This window comes from Neomonachus schauinslandi, chromosome 1 (assembly GCF_002201575.2).
Source record: "Neomonachus schauinslandi chromosome 1, ASM220157v2, whole genome shotgun sequence".
NCBI lineage: Eukaryota > Metazoa > Chordata > Mammalia > Carnivora > Phocidae > Neomonachus > Neomonachus schauinslandi.
In genome coordinates, this window is record NC_058403.1 from 204,655,087 (window position 1) to 204,679,723 (window position 24,637).

Genomic DNA, 24,637 nt, shown 5'->3' on the forward strand with positions numbered 1-24,637 from the left:
AAAACTATATTTGTTGAGTTCTACAATGTGTCAAGGTACTGTAGTAGGTAATGGACCTACAAAAGGAATAAGACCAACACAGTCTCTGCTTTCATGGGGCTTAGAGTCTAGCCTTTCTTCATAGACATAAATTAACTTAAATTCTGGAGCAGGCTACTATGTCTGAAATTTTTTCAAAAAAAAACCAAAGAATTCTTCATATGGGATTTTTGAGAAGTCCTCCCATATAAGCTGCAGAAGGCCACACCTGACGTAGGATTCCAAAATGCTAGATTGTGTCATCCTTGCATGCTGGATGGAGCTCTTGTCACTAGGGACTTACTAACAAGCTCTGAACAAGCCATAATAACCCACTTTTTGACCAGTTTGATCCAGTTCAGATGCCATATTAACCCTCCAGATGACTTCAAGATCATTACCATCTAATTATAATAACAAAAAACATAACTACCTGCAACATGACAGATCCCACTGTGCCCATTTAAGGGAAGAACAGAGGTGGCACTCTAATCCTAGAAGCCTCGTCCCCCTTCCTTGAAACACCCCACCCCAGGTCAGCTTGCTTACCAGTCCCTTAATTACCCTAACCCCATAAAACCCTAACAATGACCTAATCGAGGAGAAGGTGCCTTTAGAACATGAGCTCCCCTTTTCTGTTCTCTGGCCATTGAATAAATCACCTCCTTGCCATCAAATACTGTTTTGTTATTTGGCTGTTCGGCAAATGGTATTGAGTAGGCAAAGAACCTACCACTTCCGTAACACTCTCTACCTTTAATCCACTTCTGCTCTTTCTTTCTGTTTTGTTGGTGGTAGTGGTTTGTTTTGTTTCATCCTTACATCTACCTTTAATCTAAACATCTTTTGTGGGGGGATGTTTCTTCAGAGCAAGTGAAGAGAAAATATTCAAACTAGAACATTCAACTCCACGTGGAAAGTCACACCCATGGATCTGGTTGGCATGGTGAACAACAAAGCTGAGGACAAGGGAAATCATTATAGATGTCATCCTTGGAGAGGAAAGGTTTAGCCTTTACTTCCTGAAATGTTTGTTCTGCATATTGGGCTCTCAATAAATGTGTGTTTCATTGGATTTCTCTTCACTATCATGTGTTCAGCCAGTGCTTGTCCCTGGATGCCCAAATAATGGCCTTTGCAAATATTCCCTTGATGTTTTGTAAAAAAGGTAGCCCCTTCCAAGGCCTTTCCTCACTTTCTTATACTCACTCATCCTGACCCTGCTCTTTAAACTCATCCAGTCCTTCAGACCATCAGCTTCTCCCAAACCATCAGCTTTACCTCCTTTCTTATCCAGGCTAAATCTCATGATCAACCATGTCAAGTGATTTTCTCCCATACTTTCAACACATTGCTCCCTTGTTCTGATTCCATAACTAGCTGGGAAAACCTCAATCCAGGACCAATCCAACAATGGTAGTACTGCAGATTGTCTGCTCAGCAGTCTTCACCAAATCATATGCTCCTTATTAATAGAACTTTCATTGTTTGCTGACTTGGGACAGCAATATGCTTGGACACATGGGGCCAGTTGAGATTGGTTTAAGCCCAGTTATTCTCAACTAGAAGTGATTCCCCCCAGTGGGGACATCTGACAATGTCTGAAGACATTGTTTGTTGTCATGACTGGAGAAAGGCGGGGAATGCTACTGGCATCTATGTGGTAAAGGCTAGGAATGCTGCTAAACATTCTACAAAGTACAAGACAGCTCCCACATACACACCACAAAAGATTATCAATCCCCAAATGTCAGTAGTGCTGAGGTGGAGAAACCCTAGTCTAAACTAAGCATAATGATCATATTCCTATTTGCTAGAGATTGTTTTAGGATGGGTGCATTTGGACCAATTCTAGACAATGAGATATAAGAAACACCTACTGGAAAATACTTTTTCTCCTTGATAAAAACAAAACAAATTCAAGAAGAACCTGACCATTACTTCCTGTTTTGGGCTGTTATACAATAATATGATGCTTAGAGAGAAGGTACCACATAAATACTGAGGATGGAAGAGTGAAAAGATGAAAATAATCTGGGCTTTTATGACATTGTTGAGCTGCTGAACCAAACCTAGGACTTCCTCTTATGTGAGACAAATAAGCCCCTATTGTTAAGCCACTTCAGGTCAGGTAATGTTACTTGCAGTCCAAAGCATCCTTCCTTATGAACAGACCACATCTCTTAACCACTTTTCCATCAGGGCAGTGAGATCCCAGAATCACTCATCTTGGAGTCATTACAAATATATGCTTTCTGATCTAAACAAGACTCTCCATGTTACCTGGAACTTGCTCTTCTTATCCTGAATCAACTTCCCCTCATGGAAGGTTACAGTTTTTCACTTCCTTCCTCAATCCTCATCACCTTTCCCTTTATGTGAGGCAGAAGACCTTGTCTCCTACTTCACAGCGATAATAAACACCAGCTGATGGAAACTACCTTAACTTCCTGATATTCTTTACAAATACATCCACATCCATACCCACCCTTGCTTCCTTCCCTCATCAATACCAATAGTCCCCTCCTCCATTCTCTACAACGGCAAAGAGGTCCCTCCTCTTGTTTAAGGCTAATGCTTCCCTCTATGCTTTGCTCATCCCCTCCTGCCTGTTTGGGGACCTTTCTCCACTGATATCTCCTCTCTCTGTATTGAGTCTTCCACCTCTCTGACATCCTCTCTCCTGGTTCTTCCCCAGTGGTATTTAAATATCCTAAAAAGAGGTCAGGAAACTTTTTCTGCAAAAGGCTGAATAACAAATATTTTAGATTTTTCAGAATACGTGTGTGTGTGAGTGCCCCTTAGAAATATAACAACAATGTCTAGCTCGCTGGCCATACAAAAACAGGCTGCACTCAGGATTTGACCCCCCCCCCCAAAGGCATAGTTTGCTGGCCCCTGTGCTAAAGAAAGAGAAATGGTAGCTGCTAGGAAAATGGCCACTTGTACATTTCTCAATTCCTCTTTACCCCCTACACTAATATATCTACTCAGCAAAAGTCTGCTGGGACCAATGGCAGCTGGGTAAGGATGAGAGTGGTATCTCTGGGGAAATCCCCAAAGGAAAATCTGGGGTTGAAATGTCTCCCCCATGCACCAGGTGGCGAGTCCCAAGATAAGCTGAAGAGCACTCTAGGCTGAAGATCAGACACCATCTGTTCCAGGAAGAGTCTGGCCCACAGGGGTCCATGGACCTCCTGGGATAGGCCAGCAGCACTCCTGTGTGTGTGTGTGTGTGTGAGAGAGATCCCTCTGGCCCTCAACAGGAACCCTGCTCCTAAATCTAGAAGGGACCAAGGAGACTGGGGAGCAAGGAGGTGCCAAGGAGGTGGTGAATCCATCTCCTTCCATCACTTGGGAAACTGCCCCTGCTTAGAGTTCTCAACCCCCAGGTCTGAGCCCCAAGAAGAAAGGACAACATTGAGAGGTCCTAATAGCTGGAAAAAGGATGAACTGATGTAATTGACACCCAACAAATAGAGCTGCTGGAGTAGACAGACGACTTAAAATAAGAATAATTCCAGTAAGAATTGAACACAATAAAATAAGAATGTAAGGAGATTCAAGTACAGCACCAAAATGCTTTATGGAACTAAATAAAAATGGAATAATTAAAAAGAGAAAATTTTCTGGGTAAATTAAAGAAGAGTGTGGTCACTGTCAAGAGCCTAATCAGTGGCTTGGAAGACCACATGGAAGAAATCTCTTAAAGCACAGAGCAAAATGCCAAAAGAAGAAAATTATGAAGGAAAAAAAATTAGTCTGGGAGTCCCAGGAGATCTGACATGAGAATAATAGGAGGGTTGGGAAGAGTAGGGGGGAGGCATTCAGGTCCCTTCTACCCAAAAAATCCTCCCTGCTGCAATTACCTCTCTCTTTCTCCCTCTCTCTCTCTCTCCCCCTCTCTCTTCAACAGTCAAAATTCTAGAAACGTTGTTTATGCTCTGCTGTCCCCACTTCCTCCGACCCCCTCACTACTCAGCTACTACAGTCTCATTTCTGCCTCCAACACACCCAGGAATGGCTCAGGGTCCCAAATGCTTCCTCAGTGCTAAGGATGGAGGCTTCTCAATCTATTCTAACTTGACATTTGGGTCACAGTTGACTCCATTGGTCCTCTTTTCTTCTTTTTTTAATAATCAAGTATTTTTATTTTTTCCAAGTTTTCCAGGTTTATTTTTTTTCCAGGTTTATTTTTATTTTTTCCAGGTTTTTTCCAGGTTTACTGGCACCTCCTTGCTCCCCAGTCTCCTTGCTCCCTGTTTATAATTAACAGATAAAAGTTGTACAACATGATGGTTTGATCTACATATGCATTATCCCCTTTACTTCTGGAAGCTTTCTCTTCTGTTGGTTTTCTTGGTACTGCACTATCCTATAAGGGCGATCAACTCATCCCAGTTTGCCCAGCACTTTCCATCTTCAGCACTGAGAGTCCCATGTCCCAGGAACCCCTCCATCCCAGGCAAACTAGAACCACATCACAAGCCTGTCTTCCCCTGTTCCAGAGTGTCTCAATTTGGGTTCCCCCAAGAGCAAACACTGAGACAAGGATTCAAGTGTAAGTAGTTTTTTGGAGGTGATCCCCAGAAACACCAGCAGGAGGGTGAAGAAGTGAGTCAGGGAAAGAAAGGCAGCCAGTACAAGATGTGTTCAAAGATGTGTTATCGAACAGGCTACCACTGCAGGCAATGGAAGCTCAATCCCAGTAGGGACCTCTGGGTGAGCACAGGGACACACTTCAAACTCATCTCATCTGAGGGGTGAGGGAGCTGGGGTATGTGTACACTAAGTCCAGGCTTTGGCTGAGAGCCCTTCCAGAAAGCATTTCCCTGCTAGCCCTTCTCACCTGCCATGTGCCAGACCAGGAAGACTCTGGTGGCAGCTGCTGGCCATTAGAAGTAGCTGAAAATATGAGGATCAAGGATCTAAGTAGGCCATGACCACATCTGCTGCACACAAGATTCCATTCTTGAACTTCAGCAAGAGTTCATGAACCACCTAAATCTAAATGTGTTCAGGGGCACCTGGCTGGCTCAGTCAGCAGAGCATACGACTCCTGATCCCAGGGTTGGGGGTTCGAGCCCCACACTGTGCGTAGAGATTACTTAAAAACAAAAAATCTTAATAAATAAATAAATGTATAGGGGTACCTGGGTGGCTCAGTCAGTTAAGCAACTGACCCTTGATTTTGGCTCAGGTCCTGGGATCGAGCCCCGTGTCGGCTCCAAGCTCAACAGGGAGTCAGCTTGAGGATTCTCTCTCTCCCTCTGCCCCTCCCCTTGCTTGCATGCTTTCTCTCTCTCTCTAAAATAAATAAATCTTTTTTTAAAAATTTAAATAAATAAATGTGTTCATAAGCATTTTTTCTTCCTCAGCTCTAGGTATTAATAACTCCATCTTTCCTGTTGATTAAGTTGAAAACTTTGGGGTAATTCTTTACTCCTCTTTCTCTCACACCCCACATTTGATCCATCTTCAAAATAGATTAATTTTCTTCCTAGCTGGTCCCTTTCCTCTCTCACCTGCATTATCATAATAGCCCCAGGAGAGCCACACAGATTATTATCAATAGACCCAGAACTCCATTCCTAGTCCCCTACCTCAGCCCAGGATGTCTGTTCCACCACACCACTCAGGTCCCTTCCCATAATTGCCAGCCAAGATAAGAACTACAAGGTTGGGGTCCTCAGGGATAATTCAGGTTTACAGACAGTCCCTTGAAAGGTGGCAGGTGCTACAGAAAGAGATCAACCATTGGAGGCACAGATTGAGTCCAAATATCAGCTCTGCAACTTATCCACTCAATGACAATGGGCAAGGCTCAGTTTCCCCAGCTATAAAATGGGGTTGGTAATTGTTCCAATCTCACAGAGTCATTGTGACGATTCAGTGGGAGCTACTGTTTCTATCTAGCACACAATACATGCTTGATAAATCATGGTTTTTGTTATTTTTATCCACCAAGAATGCCCAACCTTTGCTCCCCTGGACCCAAAGTGGTAAAGGGGACCTCCTTCACCCTTATCTCTCTACCTAAAATTAGACAATCATGAGACATGTGTAAGGGAGATAGGTTTGAGCCAGCTCCACTGTGGAACGCCCCCAGCATGACTCAAAGACGTGACCACAGCTCCATTTCCCCATTTTTCAACACACTGGGGGAAGATAAAGTTTCCTCTTCTGAGATGCAGAAACTTCCCCCGACCCAGATAAACAGTCACTTGGACCAATGACCCCTGGGCAGAGGGCTTAGAACAGGATGCCCACCCATTCTGCAGTCTATAGGATACATGGGGGGCTGGTTTCAGTACTGGTGAGTTGGGGCAGGTATGGTGGTGGGAGGAGACAAATAGAGATGGGAACGGGAAATGAAGTGAATGCTAACCTCCCCCACTACCCCTCTGCTCGGAACCTCCTTGTCATAATCACCTGCTCTCAGTCAATGCAAGGATTCTGCTACTCATCAAGGGTTCTGCTACTCATCAATTGTTGATCAATAAATTGATCAGTTTGGAGAATGTCTACCTACCTTTGGATACAATTCAGGGATTGTCCAAAGGGATTGCCGTGTTGCGTTGTGTTCAGCTGCAGGGTAGTACCAGCCCCCAAGGGGGTGCTTTTCATTGTCATAATCACTGGAGGAACATCAGTCAATTAGTGGGTATTAAAGGCTGAATTGCATCTCCCCCAAAATCCGTGTTGAAGTCCTAACCCCCAGTATGTCAGATGTGACTGTATTTTGAGGTAGGGTCTCTGAAGAGGTAATTAATGAAAATGAAGTCATTACGATGGGCCCTAATCCAATATGGTCTGTGTCTTTATAAAAAGAAGAGATTAGGGGCGCCTGGGTGGCTCAGTTGGTTAAGCGACTGCCTTCGGCTCAGGTCATGATCCTGGAGTCCCTGGATCGAGTCCCGCATCGGGCTCCCTGCTCGGCAGGGAGCCTGCTTCTCCCTCTGACCCTCCCCCCTCTCATGTGCTCTCTGTCTCTCTCATTCTGTCTCAGATAAATAAATAAAATCTTTATAAAAAAAAAAAAGAAGAGATTAGGACACAGATACACATAAGGGGAAGTCCATGTGAAGACACAGGGAGAAGGGGGTCATCTGGAAGTCAAGGAGAGACACCTCCCCAGAAACCAACCACTTCGACACCTTGATCTCAGACATCAGCCTCCAGAACAGTGAGACAATAAATTTCTCTCATTTAAGCCAGTCTATGGTGCTTTATTATGGCAGCCCCAGCAAACCAACACAGTGGTCAAGGACCACGCTGTGAACTTACATCTTGAGTTCTAATATTGCAAGAGCTAATAGCCCAAGAAGGTCTGCTCAGAAATGAACCACGTCTCCAGTGAATCACCTGCTACAGACTGAATTATGGGCTCTCACCCAATTCATTTGTTAAATCCTAACCCACAATGTGATGGGCCTTTGGGAGGTGATTAGGTCATGAGGGTAGAACCCTTGTGCCCTTATAACAGGGACCCTAGAGAGCTTTCACCGTTTCCAGCATGGGAGAACACAGCAAGAAGATGGCCATCTACGAATCAGAAAGTGGGCCTTCGTGACACATTATGCCTTGATCTTGGACTTTCCAGCTTCCAGAATTTCAATAAATAAACCTCTGTTGTTTATAAGCCACTCAGTTTACAGTTTTCTGGTATAACAGCCTGAACAGACTAAGACACCATCCGATTGAACAAGCCCACGGGGCGCCTGGGTGGCTCAGTCGGTTAAGCGTCTGCTTTTGGCTCAGGTCATGATCTCTGGATCCTGGGATTGAGCCCCACGTCGGGCTCCCTGCTCGGCAGGGGAGTCTGCTTCTCCCTCTGCCTCTGCCCCTGTTTGTGTGCACTCTCCCTCGCTCACTCTCTCTCCCAAATAAATAAATAAAATCTAAAAAAAAAAAAAAAAAAAAAAACAAGCCCTCAAATCCTCACCCTAGAAATGCTCTCACTTGCACCCAAGGGGACTTGCAACATCCAAGCTCCTGGTTCCATCTTAGGTGTATCCATGTCGGCTCATGGAGAGGCAGTCCTCCGTGGAAGGGCAGAAGGTTCTCATCCCCAAGAGCCAAGGAGCACTGGGTATGGACCCACACCCACCCTCAGCTGTGAGGTTCAACAGGAACACTTCCGCTCACAGATCCAATATGTAGTCTTGTCACAAGAGAGGTCATTCCAGGTGCCACCTTTGTTCATGCTGGCACAGTCCTCGTCATAGATGTTGTTGGGTTCCTCCGGGTCCCAAAAGCTGGAGGGAGGAAGAGTGGGCATGGGGAGGGATGAATAGGAGGAGCTCAGGGGTTTTCAGAGCATTACATGTGATACTGTCACAGTGGATACATGACATCATACATTTGTCAAAACTCGTAGAATGCACAGCACTTGGAGTGAACCCTAATATAAACTATGGACTTTAGTTCATAATAATGTATCCATACTGGTTCATCACTTGTAACAAATGTGCCACACAGAATGCAACAGGTTAATAATAGGGGAAATTATGTGCGGGAGAGAAGGAATATATGAAACATTTCTCTGTACCTGCTGCTCAAATTCTCTGTAAAAAATAAAGTCTATTAATTAAAGAAAGAATATGGGGGGGGGAGAGAAGGCAAGGTCTTCATGGTTCAAGGCTCCTCCATCCTAATCATTTCTTCAGCTTTTCAGAATTATCTGAAGCTGCCACATTATCCCCTTCACCCCAGCTTGTCTGCCTTAACTCAGCCCCACCTCCCCGTTCGCCAGGACAGTCTCCTGCTCCTGAATCCGTTGCCTGCATCTGGTCAGTTTCTGCCTCCTCTTACAAAGAACCCTTCCTTCACCCCTGCAATCCTCCCAACCTTCCAGGTCTTGTAGTGTCTTAGATCACATTCCCTTAAAGCAGAGCCTGATTTGGCAATTCAGGTGCATGGAATTTATTAAGAGATGCTCTCAGGAGAGAAGGAGTGGGAGAAGCAGGATGGGGCGGGGGAGGAGTTGAGCAGAGATGTGGGTTCAGTCTGGTCTAGCCTCAGCCTGATCCGACAGGGAGCTGCGGAGTATGAATAACACCACAGAGTTATCTCGACTTGTGACAAGGGATCCAGGCTTCTCTCAGCCACTCATTGGCTATGGGCTGACCCCACTGGGAGTGGAGTAACCTTCTAGCTGAGCAGGCCTCCAATGGGCTGAGGACAACTCTCCAGAGAAAGCATAACCGTGAGCCTTTAGCAGTCAGTGCCCCCTACTGGAGGAGGGCTGCACCCGCCCCACGAAGGGGTCTGAGCTGAGCACCCACAGCACCACACTATGCCACGCCTTCTCTATTCACAGAGCTGTGCCTTCTTCCAGGAATCTATTTTTTATTTTTAAGATTGATTGATTGATTGATTGATTGATTGATTGATTGATTTCAGAGAGAGAGAGCACAAGCGGGAGGGGCAGAGGGAGAGGGAGAGACGATCTCAAGCAGACTTCACACTGAGTGTGGAACCAACAGGGGGCTGGATCTCACAACCTTGAGATTATAACCTGAGCTGAAATCAAGAGTCATTTAACCAACTGCACCACCCAGGTGCCCCATTCTTCCAGGAATCTTTAATTCAAAATGAGATCCCCTGTCAGGACACTAATATCTCTAATATATAAAGAGCTCTTAAAAATAAATAAGAAGGGATGCCTGGGTGGTTCAGTCAGTTAAGCGTCTGCCTTAGGCTCAGGTCATGATCCCAGGGAGCCCCATATCAAGCTCCCTGCTCAACGGATAGCCTGCTTCTCCCTCTCCCTCTGCTGCTCCCCCTGCTTGTGCTCTCTCTCTCTCTCTTTCTGTCAAATAAATAAATACAATCTTTAAAAAAAGAAATAAAAATGAGGCACCTGGGTGGCTCAGTTGTTAAGCATCTGCTTTCGGCTCAGGTCATGATCACAGGGTCCTGGGATCGAGCCCTGCATTGGGCTCCCTGCTCTGCGGGAAGCCTGCTTCTCTTTCTCCCACTCCCCCTGTTTGTGTTCCCTCTCTCACTGTGTCTCTACCAAATAAATAAATAAAATCTTTTTTAAAAAATAAAATAAATAAGAAATAAATAAGAAGAAAATCTCAATATAAAAATATACCAGTGATATGAACAAACACTTCACAGAAAAGTTAATACCTGTGGCTATTAAACATATGAGAAGATACCCAATCTCAGTCATTATAAGAGAAATGCAAATTAATACTATATTGTGATTCCATTTTCACCTACAATTAATCCATCAAAAAATATAAAAGTTAGATGAATTTTTGATGAAGAAAAATAGCCAAGCCAGTGAAAGAATAAATTGGTATAACCACTATGGGAGACAATTTGTTAACATTTACCTAAATATAAATACGTACATTCCTTGAGAAAGTAAAGTATAATGGCTAAGAGTATAGACCTTACTTTTTTAAGATTTTTTTTTAATTTATTTGAGAGAGAGAGCACAGAGGGAGAGTGAGAAGGAGAAGCAGACTCCCTGCTGAGCTGAGAGCCCAACACAGGACTCGATCCCAGGACCCTGGGATCATGACCTGAGCAGAAGGCAGACGCTTAACTGACTGAGCCACCCAGGCACCCAAAAGTATAGACTTTAAAGTTAGGTTGGTTGGCACTACTACCTGCTAGCTCTCTCACCCGAGGCAAGTTGGTTAACCTCTCTGTGCCTCAGTCTCCTCATCTTTAAAATGGAGATGACAAGAAATAGGATAAAATAAAATGGAGATGATAATAGTACTTTCCTTATAGGATTATTAAAAAGATTAAACAAATGGGTTAATATATGTAAAGTGCAGAGAGTCAGAGACAGAGACACAGAGACACAGAGATCCTGCTCATCCTCTTGGCAAATCAAAAGCTTCCTCTTCCTTCTGCACTGTCGCCACCCTTCCTTTCTTTTTCTCCCCGCAGCCATTGACCTGGGGACCTGATGTATTTGAGCAGTTATGCTGAAAGGAGGAGATGTTGCAATGGAGGAAAATTTAAAAGGTACAGGGACCAGAAGCCCTACCAGCAAAAAAGCACCCTTGAGCCTCCTCTATCCAGCCTGGCCTGGGGTTCTAGAGAATCTTCTGGCTCGGACTGCACAAAGACCCACAGGGAGCAGAGACCCAAAGAGCCCTCGATACTTGCCTCAGAGTGACAGGTGACCCATCCAGCCACTTCCAGTCCCCTTCATGTTCCCTGTCATTCAGCCCCAGCCAGTACACCCGAGGAGAGCCATGAGCCTTGGCCACAAAGTTCTGTAAGTACAAACTCCATTCAGCCATCATTTTAATTACATCAAATATAAGTGGTCTAAAAACACCAATTAAGAGCCAGAAATTGTCAGATTGAATTTACAAAACGAGAGATGAACCATGAGAGACTATGGACTCTGAGAAACAAACAGGGTTTTAGGGGGGAGGGGGGAGGGGGGATTGGTTAGCCCGGTGATGGGTATTAAGGAGGGCACGTACTGCATGGAGCACTGGGTGTTATACGAAAACAATGGATCATGGATCATCACATCAAAAACCAGTGATGTATTGTATGGTGACTAACATAACATAATAAAATTTAAAAAACAAAACAAAAAAAAACAAAACAAGACCCATCTATATGCTGCCGACAAGAAATCCACTTGAAAATAATGACCCAGGGCGCCTGGGTGGCTCAGTTGGTTAAGCGACTGCCTTCGGCTCAGGTCATGATCCCGGAGTCCCGGGATCGAGTCCCACATCTGGCTCCCAGCTCAGCGGGGAGCCTGCTTCTCCCTCTGACCCTATCCCCTCTCATGCTGTTTCTCTCTCTCTGTCAAATAAATAAAAATAAACAAAATCTTTAAAAAAAAAAAGAAAATAATGACCCAGATAGATTAAAGTAAAAAGGTGGGGAAAGATAAACCATGCAAACATCTGGGCTCAAATCCCAGTTCTGACACTCGCTAGCTGTAAGTGACCACAGGCAAGTTTCTTAAATGTATTGTGCCTCAGTTTCCTCATCTGTGAAGTACAAATAGTATGTACTGTGTACAAATTTTGCTATCTAACCATGGTAGCATCAAATCATTGCAGTTGCTTACAAAATGCCAATTCTCCTCCACAGGTGGAATTATTTCCCCACCACCTAAAAGCATAGGAGGACCTATGTGACTTGCTTTGTGAGTACAAATAAGTGGAAGCTTTCAGAGTTGCCCCTTAACTTTCACCATTGAGTTACAGGGGCTCTCTGTTATTTCAGCAGAACATAACCTCTCCTGACTCACACACTAAGTAACAGGGTTGTTGTAAGGATTATGTTAATGTAAGATATAAGACATCTGGAATGCAGCCTGGAGAATAGAAAGTGCTAAGAGATAGCCATTATTATATCTCCAGGTTAGAGAAAAAACTGAGATTCAGGATAAGAAACACAATCAGGATTTAAACTCAAGTAGAGTATGTCCTCTCAACCTTGCTATTAAAAGTCTTAGTGGCTCAAAAGCAATTCCAATTTCTTTCCATCCAGACCAGGGAAGGATATGTTATTCCCACTGATTCTCAAGGGCTTGGAAGGGACAGATCACCTGTTCAGCAAAGCTACTGATGATGACCAAGTGAGAGTAATTCTCCTGGCAGAACTTCCGGGCTTCATCCCATGACTTGGTGGTTGGGGAGAAGTAGTAACACTTCCCCTCAAAGGGTAGCCAACCCTCTGGGCAGGAGACCTTGGTACAGTCTGGGGACAGAATAAGATGCTGTCAGAATGGCCCCAGAGCCAGGGTCATGTACATGGTGTGCCATATACAGTTGTGCAGGCTGTGCACAGCTCAATTCCAGGGGGCACCATTCAGACAGACTGCAGTGAGAATTGTCCCCCATGGATTTGTGCAATGTGCCAGCTCTGTCATGCCCCCCATCTCAGGGCAGTTCCCCAAGTTCCACTCACCTAATAAGCCCCGAAGTTCTACTAGGGACTGGTTGGTGTAAGTTCTTATGTGGTCAATGTCCTTCTTCAGGCCAGCTATCCCCGCCATGCCAGTCACTGTCAGTAGAGATGGGCTGGAAGGTTAGAAACCCAAACCCCCATCTACCCACCCACCCACCACTGACTGCAAACACACAAGACAGAAGCAAGATCTGTGCCCCCCACCGCACCCTCTTTCTAGTGAGTGGTGCTAGAACTCAAAATGATATGTGCAGTGCCTAGAGAGAGTCCTAGAGTGGCTCAGAGGAGGAACTGATCTCTGAGCCTTGGGGAAGAGTGGAGATGGTGGACTATCCAGAGGAAGATGGTAACTCAGTATCTGTGAGAGGGAGAGAGAGCCTCCACAGGCAGGGGCCACCTTGGAAGCCAAGGTAGAGAGGCAAGTGTGTTGGGGAAGGCTGAGGCAGTAGAGGTCCAGGCAAACCTCACAGGAGCTAAAAAGCTCAAAGTAGGATGAGGTCTGATGTCCAGGTCCTTGAATGCTAAGCCAAGAGTTTCATGTTGGAAATGTTGGAGAGGTTGTGGAGAAAGGGGAACCCTCTTACACTGTTGGTGGGAATGCAAGTTGGTATAGCCACTTTGGAAAACAGTGTGGAGGCTCCTCATAAAATTAAAAATAGAACTACCCTATGACCCAGCAATTGCACTTCTGGGTATTTACCCCAGAGACACAGATGTAGTGAAAAGAAGGGCCATATGCACCCCAATGTTCATAGCAGCAATGTCCGCAATAGCCAAACTGTGGAAAGAGCCAAGATGCCCTTCAACAGATGAATGGATAAAGAAGATGTGGTCCATATATACAATGGAATATTACTCAGCCATCAGAAAGGATGAATACCCAACTTTTACATCAACATGGATGGGACTGGAGGAGATTATGCTAAGTGATATAAGTCAAGCAGAGAAAGTCAATTATCATATGGTTTCACTTATTTGTGGAACAGAAGGAATAGCACAGAGGACATTAGGAGAAGGAAGGGAAAAATGAAGGGGGGGAAATCGGAGGGGGAGATGAGCCATGAGAGACTATGGACTCCGAGAAACAAACTGAGGGTTTTAGAGGGAAGGGGGGGGTGGGTTAGCCCGGTGATGGGTATTAAGGAGGGCACATACTGCATAGAGCACTGGGTGTTATATGCAAACAATGAATCATGGAACACTACATCAAAAACTAATGATGTAATGTATGGTGATTAACATAACATAATAAAAAAAATCTAAAAATAAAAATAAAAATAATTAAAAATAAAAAATAAATACATAAATAAACTAATGATGTACTGTATGGTGATTAACATAACATAATAAAATTAAATAAAAAAAAAAAGAGTTTCGTGTTGGACTCTGGGCAGTGAGAAACCATCAGTGGGTTTTGAGCAGAACAGTGGCTTGATCTGAGATGTGCAGAGAAGGCATGCACATATAATGGAACAATTTTCAGACTTCAACAAACACGGTGAAGGCTGTGCCAGCCCAGAAGACTTTGCTACAACTAATGTGTGTATTCCCACTAATCCCACACAAAAGTGCCCTCTTCCAGCTTGACACCCTTCCCTCTTACTGCCATTCCCAGTCCATCTCTAGGTCCAGTCACTTTTACCTCCTAAACCTTTCTGCTCTACCCACTTCTGTTCATCTTCATGGCCACAACTCTCATCCAAGCCACCATCACCTCTCACCTGTCCAACTGCACCATCCTCCTCCCTTGTACTTATGATGTTGTCTCTTACCACAGGGCCTTTGCATATACCTGAAACCCTCAACCTCTCATGTGATTAATTTTTTCTCTTCCCTCAATCAACTGTAGCGCTCTTTCCCTAGGGAAGCCCTGTATGGCCCTCCCAAAGATAAGGTCAAGATCCCTAACTAGATTTTTTTCATAGAATGATCTTCCTTTGGACTATTCATTGAGATTTGGAATTGTATGCTCATTTGAGTGATAATTTGGTAAATGGCTCTCAATACCTGCCTGTGCTGTCCAACAGAAATAAAATATAAACCACATACATAAATTTAAATGTTCTAATGGCCATGTTTTTTAAGAGTCAAAAGAAGCAGGCAAAATTAATTTGAATGTTATTTCTTTACTTATCCCAATATATCCAAAGTATAATTTCAATGAGTAATCAATATTAAAGATTATTATTATTAATATTGTTGAGATATTTTACATTATTTTTCTGTAGCAAGTCTTTGACATTGGTGTATATTTCACAATTACAGCACATCTCAGTTCGGAATGACCACACTGCAAGTGCTCAATAGCCAGTGACTCATGGCCATCATATTGGACAGTGAAGGTCTAGACACACATGCACACAAACATGCACACACACTCCACAGGAACAGGAACTGTGCCGGATGTGTTCACTATCCTACCCGTGCCCCAATACCTAACACAAGACTTGGCAAAGATGGGATTGGAAGTGGTCTTGGAGTTGGGTTTGAGGGGTCATGTTGGGTGTTCAATATGGATGGCATGAAGGGACAATTGAAAGCACTCACCATTTGCTTGCCACGCCATCTGCTGAAAGGTTAATATCTTCAGCTCTTCCACCATCTCCTGGTCTATGAGGAAGAATCCATCTTGAGCCCAAGTCCTTCCATGCCCAATGCTCAGTTTCTCCCCATGCCCCATCCTCTTCTTACTCACACTTAATCAGGGTCACAGCCAGACCAGTGCAGCCCAGGAGCAGTGACACCACAACCAGCAGGCACAGATACACCACCAGTCTCTCCTCCTGGTAGCACCCAGGACACCTGGACTTCTGACTGAGGTGGGTCACTGGAGTTACTGGGGGATGAGGACGGGGACAGAGAGACCAATATTGATGCTTCAGAGAGTGAGGAAGAGACACTTGAGCCTCTCTCCAAAAGCAGAGGGACCAAGATCCGTGGTCATGACTGTATCACCAGATGGGGTCAGCAAGAGAGGGTCAAGGGAAAAGAACCCTGAAGAAGCCCAGAAGAGCACTTACTGTGCTCCAGGGCCACCCTTTTCCCAAATGTAGCCCCCTTCCCATCTCCAAACGAAGCCACACCTCCACCCCCATCTCCACTTCCAAATCCAACACCATCACTGTAACCTAACACAACTACAACCTAACCTAGAATGCTGAAGAGAACTTACTATGTGCCAAGTATCGTGTCACATCCTTATTATCTTATTGGATCCTCATCCTTATGACATAGATGTAACTATTATTCCCAATTTGCAAATAACTAACGTGAAGGCTTGGAGAGGTCATGTATGACTTGGACCCAGCACTGCTCCTAACATTTATGATGCATTATCTTGTACTCTCCAGCATCCCCTGCCCAAGCTACTCCCCATTCTAGGATGCTTAAGGGCCTTTGCATCAGCGGCAGAGAATGTTTCCCATACCTTATGCAAGTAGGAGGTGGGGCCTGAAGAGTATCAGGCAGATGCCCTGGGTCCCTCAGGGTCTGGTCTAGACTCAGAAAGGAAGAGCTTCTGAAATGACACTTTTCTCTGCCCCAGGGTCTTCCTCTGGGGTCATAGGTCTGATTCAAGCATACTTGCAATCATGACAGGGAAGATAGGGGCCCACCTGGAGGGCATGAGGACTTACTAGCTAGGGATGACTGGAACGGAGGATGCTCCAGATTGACACCTGGGAGAAAGGGAGAGGAAAGTTTATTCAAAAGTTGTTGTGGGGAAAAGAGTTGCTGAAAGACTGTCTTCCAAGATCAACACCTCCCCCAACCCATCTGATTTGTTCTCTGGTCAGAATTGAGGAACTGAAGGGAAGACTTCCAGGTGTCCCCTCCCAGATTTCTTAAAGGGTCTTCCCACTGCTCACCCAGTTGAGGAGATATGCGGGGGACAGGGGTGAAGTCCAGGCCTAGAAGGGGTCAGAAAGACAATGGTTATGCAGACCAGGGCTTCATCCAGGTAAATCAAAAGGCCCCAGCCCTAGATTCTCACCTTTGATCTTTGGGGACTTGCAGGGAAGTGGGGGGTTCTCCATTTTCTTTCCTGGGGTGGGGAGGGGGAGGAATGGATGCTCAGGTCCGGAGCAGGACAAAACCAGCACTGGGTCTCCTGTACCCCCAGCCCCAGCTCACCTGCTCTCGGAGGCCTTGGTGGAGCCAGTGAATCTGCAGAAGAGAAGTTCAGAATTAGAGCTGGTATGAGGGTCGGAAACAGATTGGAGGCAGTGATGGAACCAGGGCTGGGACTAAAATGGAGGGCTAGGGATAGGGTTGAGCATAAGAATGTAATTGGGGGTAGGGATGGGGTTAATTGGGGGTAAGGTTGGGAGTAGATGATGAGGATTAAGATAGAGTGACCGACCATCCTGGATCACCCAGGACTTGCCCAGTTTTAAAACTGGAAGCCCCACATCCCAGGAAATCACTCAGTCCTGAGCAAACTGGGACAACTGTTCACCCTCAGTTAAAGACACAGGTGAGTTTGGGCTAGGGTTGCAGTCAAGCTTGGTTGGGATGAGGATGGGATTGAAGATGGGTTGGGGACAGTGGTGGACATGGCATTAGGGTTGTGACTCAGGATGTGGTAGAGATAAAGATTGGGACTGGAGCTGCACTGGGGTAGGAGGAGGAAGTCACAGTTAGGTTTTAGTTGCGTTGAAGTAGGGTGATGACTTTGGATTTAGAAATAAAGATGGGGGTGGAGATTGGGCTGCAATCAGAGATGGGGAGGGGGCTAACTTTGGGGAAGGGATAGCACTGATGATCAGATGGAGGAGTCCATCTTGGTGGTGGGTTTGAGAACTGGATGGGACCAAGTGGGAGCTGAGAGACAGACAGCTGAGCCTAGTTTACCTCCTACCTCATTCTGGGCCCCACGGTGCCCAGGGACCTCCCAGGTTGGTCTCACTCCAGATTAAATAGTGGTGGATGCAGCACCCCACCCCTCATGGAATGGCCACTGTCCAAGGACAGCAACACAGCACAGTCAACCTTCAGGGCCCTAGTGGGAGTTGGCTCGGGGAAACCTCAAAGCCTTCATTTTTTTTTTAAAGACTTCACTTTTATACCCACTTAGCAGACTTTTGATGAGTCCTGGGCCAGGTATGGAGCACCCAAGTCTCAAGGTCGATCTGGGCCCAGAGTGTGAATGTGAGGAAGTTGGGGAGCCACTGGTGCACTCACAGTTTTATGAAACACCAGCTTTCATGTCCCAGGACCTTTGCATCCACCAGTTCTCTACTGGGCTTCTCTTCCTAACAAACTCCAACTCATCCTTTAAGTCCCAGTCCAATATCCCCTCCTCTGACCCCAATCTCCCACCACTCAATTCACCTTGAGATTTCCCCATTCTCCTGGTCCTTCCCTTCTCAGACCTGCTCACCTGGGTCTGTGCCCAGAACTGCCTCTCTCATCAGACAGAGAGATCCTCAAGGGCAGGGTGGAGACACAGACACATACTCCTGCCAACATGGTGCCTGGCACGAGCTGGGTACACAGGAGGCTGATTGTGTGTCTATAATGCCCAGCTAATGTCCCTGGGGGACCCTGCTTTCCCCAGGCTACAGAACACACATTCCTTCACCTGGCCTCTGAGAAGTCCTCTTACCTGGCTTGGGAGGAAGATCCTTGTAGGGTGGCGCCATGTTCTCATAATCATCACCATCCTCCTCCTCCTCCTCCTCTCTGGTCCCTTCCAGAGGAAAGGCAAGTGAGAGCCCAGCCCATTCCCTCTGTCCCTCAGGCCCTAGTTTCCAGCCACAGGGTGGGGAATACTGTAATCTGGGTCCCGACCATCCCTGGTCCCCAGCTCAAGCCTGGCCAGGGCCATACCTGGCAGGTCCTGGCACCCAGAGTTGGTATACATGTACATGGTTGCAGCTCACCCAGGAGCCTGAGAGGGAGAGGCAGAGCTGGACAGCTTCTGCCTCCTATACCTCCTGCTCAGGTGCCTGGGGCTTCTCTCAGTTCCCTTTTTCATCAAAAGTCAAGTACATGCAAATCCACCTTAAGGGGAACCACCCAAACCACACACACACACACACACACACACACACACACACACACACCCCTGTCTCCCAATTTGGATTCACGCACAGGAGTGACAAAGACAGCAACCCCTACGTTCGAGTGCGAGGCCCTGGGTGGAAAAGATGGATAAGCTCCTTCCTTCAAGGAACTTTCCATCAAGACAAGACAGACACTGAACTAGCATAAACATAGAAATAAACAATATGGTTTGGTTTTTTATTTTATTTCCAGTAGTCACTAAGCATTATTTAAAAATAAAATTAGGGGCGCCTGGGTGGCTCAGTCGTTGAGCGTCTGCCTTCGGCTCAGGTCACGATCCCGGGGTCCTGGGATCGAGCCCCGCGTCGGGCTCCCTGCTCGGCGGGGAGCCTGCTTCTCCCTCTCCCCTCCCCCTGCTTGTGTTCCCTCTCTCGCTGTGTCTCTCTCTGTCAAATAAATAAATCTTTAAAAAATAAAAATTAAAAAAAATAATAAAATTAAATGGAGTAAGGGGATAGGACAGGGGCTAATGTAGAGAGATAAAGAGGGAAGGCACCCTGGAAGTGACATTTGCAACAAAATGTTAAAGTGATAAGTGCTAAGTACTCCTGCATTCCACAGTGAGGTGCTAGGTCACTGGCCCAGTTATCTCTGACTGCATAATGACAGCAAGCACTTATCGTCTCGCAGTTTCTGTGGCTCAGAGTTCAAGAGCAGCTTGTCTGGGTGGTTCTGCCTCAGGACCTCTCTTTTATACCCACTTATCAGACAAGTCAAGAGGCTCCCCAGGGCTGTGGTCTCTGACGGCTGTGCTGAGGCTGGAGGATCTGCTTCCAAGATGAAGCGCTCTCTAAAAAGGGCTGATTGAGCATCCCCCCAGTGTGGCAGAGGCCACAGTGGAAGCCATTGACCCCTTTTATGATTTAGCCACACAAATCACAAACTATGCTCTCTACTATTTTTTTCACATGGACCAGCTCAGAGTCGTGATGGGAAGAGACAACACGAGGGTGTGAACAACAGGATGTAAGGACGCTGGTCACCACCACCATATACACAGAACTTGCAAAGGAAGGTTTTTCACCCTGACTTGACATAGACTGGAAGTTATTTAAAAAGTGAAAATTAAAGACAGAAGTCTGCTCACCCCATGGGTAAAGCAAGGGATGAGGTTTTGACTCATATCTCAAACAGCAGAAGCAAAAGCATGGACTTGGGGAAAAGGGCTGCAAGGAGGAGTGGCTGCATCTTTTGGTCTAGCAGGGATGTGGGAGTTCCCTGTGAGCCAAGTGAAGGCGGTAGAATAACCAGGCTGGAGCCATTTGGAGAACTCTGCTCATGAAGGCAGCCTGCCTGTCCTTCTCCAGAGGACTGCCATCAGCCTTTGGAGCCTACAGTCTTCGAATCATCCATCACTCCTCTCTTCTCTCATTCCGTGACCCTGGCAAATTGAATTTTCAAAAGATGGCTGCAACAGTATCTCTTTGTGCTACGTGTTCTTATGCAATGTGACCTTGCCACTCCATCAAGAAGTAGAGTCCAGGGGCTGCTGGGTGGCTCAGTCGGTTGAGCATCCGACTCTTGATCTCAGCTTAGGTCTATGATCTCAGGGTTGTGAGTTCAAGCCCCACATTGGGCTCCATGTTGGGTGTAGAGCCTACTTAAAAAAAAAATTTTTTTTTTTTAATTAAAAGAAGTAGAGTCCAGTTCTCCTCCCCTTGAATCTGGGGTGGTGTTAGTGATTCCTTTATAACCAACAGAATGTGGTGGAAGTGTATCTGGCTCTGTCAGAACACATGCTCCCAGCCGCCATGTTGTGAGGAAGCCCAAGCCACATGGAGGTGACCCACTCAACAGTCCCAGCTGAGGCCAGACTTCAAGTCATCCCAGCCCAGGTGCCAGGCATATGAGTGAAGGCACCTCCTGATGTTTCCTGACCCCAGGACAGCAGAGTCACCTCCAGCCTGCTAAGTCTTCCAATCTGAGGCTCCAGAACATTGTGGAGCGGAAACCAGCTGTCCCATAGAATCTGTGAGCTACTGAAGTGACTTTTTTTTTTTTTTTTTTTTGGCCACTAGGTTTGAGGTGGTTTGTTCGATAGCCTAGATATTGGAAATCTGACAAATCTGTTAGAAATTCTGGTTGGCTCTACCTTCGCGATATACCCAGTGTCTGAGCTGGGCTCGCCTCCCAGTCTGACCATCAGCAGCTTTCACTTGGATTACAGTAAGAGCCTCTGCCTGGTCTGCCTACTTCTGACCTTGCCCTCCATATAGTGGGACCCATAGAAGCAGACCGGTAGTCGCCCGGGGCTGGGGGAGGAGAAAATTGGGTAGATGTTGGTTAAGGGGCACAAAGTTTCAGTTCTGTAAGATGAATAAGTTCTGGAGGATCAGTGTACAACAATGTGACTATAGTTAAGAGTATTGTACTGTGTACTTGAAATTCACTGTCAGGGTAGATCTTGAGTCTTCACACACACACACACGCACACACACATAAAGAAAGCAAGAAAGAAAGAAGGAAAGTGGTAACTATCAGGTGATAGATATGTTGATTGGCCTGGTTGTGGTGAATATTTCACAGTGTACATGTATATCAGGTCATCAGTCTGTACATCTTAAATAACATGTAATATCTGATTTATCTTGGGGGGAGGGGAAAGAAGTCTGAAATCAAGGTGTTGGCACAGCCATGCTCTTTCCAGATGCTCTAGGGGAGAATCCTTTCTTGCCTCTTCCAACTTCCAGAGCTCTTGGCATCTCCTGGCTGGGGCCACGTCCCTCCAGCGTCTGCCTGAGTGGTCACCCCGCCTCTCCCTGTCTGTGTCTGTGTCTCAAGCCTCTCTCTCCTTTTTCTGAAGTTTTATACCATGCTGGTGGCTTTGAAGATGCAGGAAGGGGCCACGAGGCAAGGAATGAAGCTCTAGAAGCTTAAAAAGACAAGAAAACAGATTCTCCCACTAGATCCTCCGAGGGAATGTAGCCTTGCTGACATGTTTCAACCCCATCAAACAATTTGAACTTCTGACCTTGAGAACTATCAAAGAGTCCGTTACTGTTATATAGCCGCTGAATTTGTGGAGATCTGTGATGGTAACCACAGGACACTATTCCATACTGCAAGGGGCAAGACCCCAATTCCCCCTCTAAGGGGCTTTCCACTAAAAGCAAAAGGAATCACAATTCAAATTGGCCTGAGCAACAAGGAAATCCCATCAAGACTGTACACAAGTTAGAATATTAGGCTGGGCTACTGTAATAGAAGTTCAGAACAAGAGCAGCTTAAAATAGAATTTCTTGCCTCACAGATCAATATAAGCAACCCACAGTCTCCAGAAGCGGAAAATCTTCACCAGCACATGAGGAAGGAGCGTGACCCAGCCCTAGTTGGGGGGGGGCGGTGATGACAACAGACCAGCCTCCCTCTCCAGAGAAAGCTCACCCCAGGGGCTGGGCTTTCCCCTGTTAACACTGCATGATGTAATTAATGTGCAGAACCTCCCCAGCCTGCCTGAGGCGTACATGCAGCCATTCCCATTCTACAGATGGAGAAATGGAGACCTCTGAGAAAGAAGGAGCCTGTCTGCTGAGCACACACAGAACCATCAGGCTCCAGATGGATAAGTGGCGTCAGAGGGGAGGGAGAGGACGGAGGTGGGGTTACACCAGCCAAGTGGACTGATAGCATCTCTGCCCATCAAGGGCGCCCCTTGAGGTGAGTGGACCTAGGGCAAGGAAGTGCAGTGATGGCTGGATGGTCTCACTGTGAGGAGGCACTGGCCATAGCCAATGCCATCCTTTGGGACCTGCCACACAGTAGGTGCTCAGGAACTAGTAGAGCAATCCAGTCCCATCAGCTAGATAATAAGGCCATGAGCCCAGGCTGACCCCAGCTATGCCCCATTCTTGCTGTGTGACCTAAGGGGAGTAGAACATCTCTGAGCAAAGGTCTTCTGATATGTCCAATGGGGAGTGGGGATTCAGTTGTTCATTCATCCATTCAATAGATATGTATTGACAACCTACTATGTGTTAAGCTATGTTCTAAGTACCAGGGATATAGTGCTGAACAACAACAACAAAAAAACAAAACAAAACAAAACAAAAAATCCCTCGCAATAAAAAGGAAGATCACAGAATGGAAATCTTACCAAGCATGTTTTCAGACTAGAACCGAATTAAATTAGAAATCACAGAATGATATCTGGAAAATCCACAGGTATTTGGAAATTAAATCACACCCACAGGTCAAAGAGGAAGTCAAAAATTAAAAATATTTTTAATTGGGGGCCCCTGGGTGGCTCAGTAGGTTGAGCCTCTGACTCTTGATTTTGGCTTCTGACTTGTTTCAATTCTCAGGCTTTCTGAGAGGTCATGATCTGAGGGTTGTGAGATCCAGCCTCGTGGCGGGTTCCGTGCTGATCGTGGAGCCTGCTTAAGATTCTCTCTCTCTGGGGCACCTGGGTGGCTCAGTTTGTTAAGCATCTGCCTTCAGCACAGGTCATGATCTCAGGGTCCTGGGATCGAGCCCCGCGTCGGGCTCCCTGCTCAGTGGGTTGCCTGCTTCTGCCTCTCCCTCTACATCTCTCCCACTTGTGCTCTCTCTTTCTCTGTCTCAAATAAATAAAATCTTTTTTAAAAAAATATTCTCTCTCTCCTTCGCCCTCTGCCTTTGCCCCCCACTCGTGTATGCTCTCTCTCTCTAAAAAAATATGTTTTTTAATTGAATGAAAGTGAAAGCGTTACATATCGAAATACGTGGGGTGCAGCCAAAGTTGTGCTAAGGAGGCAACATAGGACACTAAGTGCTTATGTTTAAGCAGGTGACCGAGTATATTTGAAAGTTGCTAAGAGTCCTTTTGTTGTTGTTTTCAAGTAACACTCTTAGGAACATCTGTTTTTACATGTGTTTCTAGACAATTCTCTACGTTCATTACAGAATTGCCTACACATCCATTCACTAACACAGTTCACAACTAGCCAAATAGGGAACACTCATAAAAACATGTATTTTCCCACGTGTCATTAACTACACCTCTCCATGAATTACAAAATTACAAAATGGTCAGCACATGCATTGGCTGATGTGATGCTCCTTCAGTTCTCTCTGAACAGTTAACACTTCCAGAGCCATCTTTTTACATGTATCTATAAACATTTCCCTACATGCATTACAGAATGTGTGCCCAACTCTTGTCCTGAAATCATTCTGTGTTCAGAGACTAGATCTTAAAAATTCTCACCACAAAAAAAAAAAAAAAAAAAATTGTAACTCTGCATGGATGTTAACTACACTTATTGTGGTGATCATTTTGCAATATAGACATGTGTGGAATCATTATGTTGTGCACCTGAAACTAATATAATGTCGTATGTCATTTACATCTCAATTTTTAAAAAAAGAAGAAAAAGGTGATCGGGAAAAGGCTGAGAATTGAAATAGATGGGGAGTGCCTGGGTGGTTCAGTCGGTTAAGCATCTGCCTTTGGCTCACGTCATGATCCCGGGGTCCTGGGATGGAGCCCTGTGTTGTGCTCCCTGCTCACAGTGGGGAGCCTGCTTCTCCCTCTGCCCCTCCCCCCTGCTCATGTTCTCTCTCTCTCTCTCTCTCACGCTCTCTTTCTCTCTCAAATAAATAAATAACATCTAAAAGAGAAAGAAAGAAAGAAAGAAAGAAAGAAAGAAAGAAAGAAAGA

At 45.8% G+C, this 24,637-nt stretch overlaps 1 protein-coding gene across 1 annotated transcript; it reads right to left on the bottom strand.

Moving 5' to 3' along the window:
• Positions 1-8,143: 8,143 nt before the first annotated feature.
• On the bottom strand, positions 8,144-18,802 carry CLEC17A (C-type lectin domain containing 17A). Its single transcript, XM_021705468.1, has 12 exons — positions 18,763-18,802; positions 18,539-18,622; positions 17,065-17,097; positions 16,925-16,975; positions 16,800-16,841; positions 16,569-16,610; positions 15,629-15,769; positions 15,481-15,543; positions 12,934-13,029; positions 12,572-12,723; positions 11,158-11,267; positions 8,144-8,276 (listed from the first exon to the last, which is right to left on the bottom strand). Exons 1-12 carry the CDS (start codon positions 18,800-18,802, stop codon positions 8,144-8,146), a joined length of 987 nt encoding a protein of 328 aa, XP_021561143.1.
• Between the last annotated feature and the right edge of the window lie 5,835 nt (positions 18,803-24,637).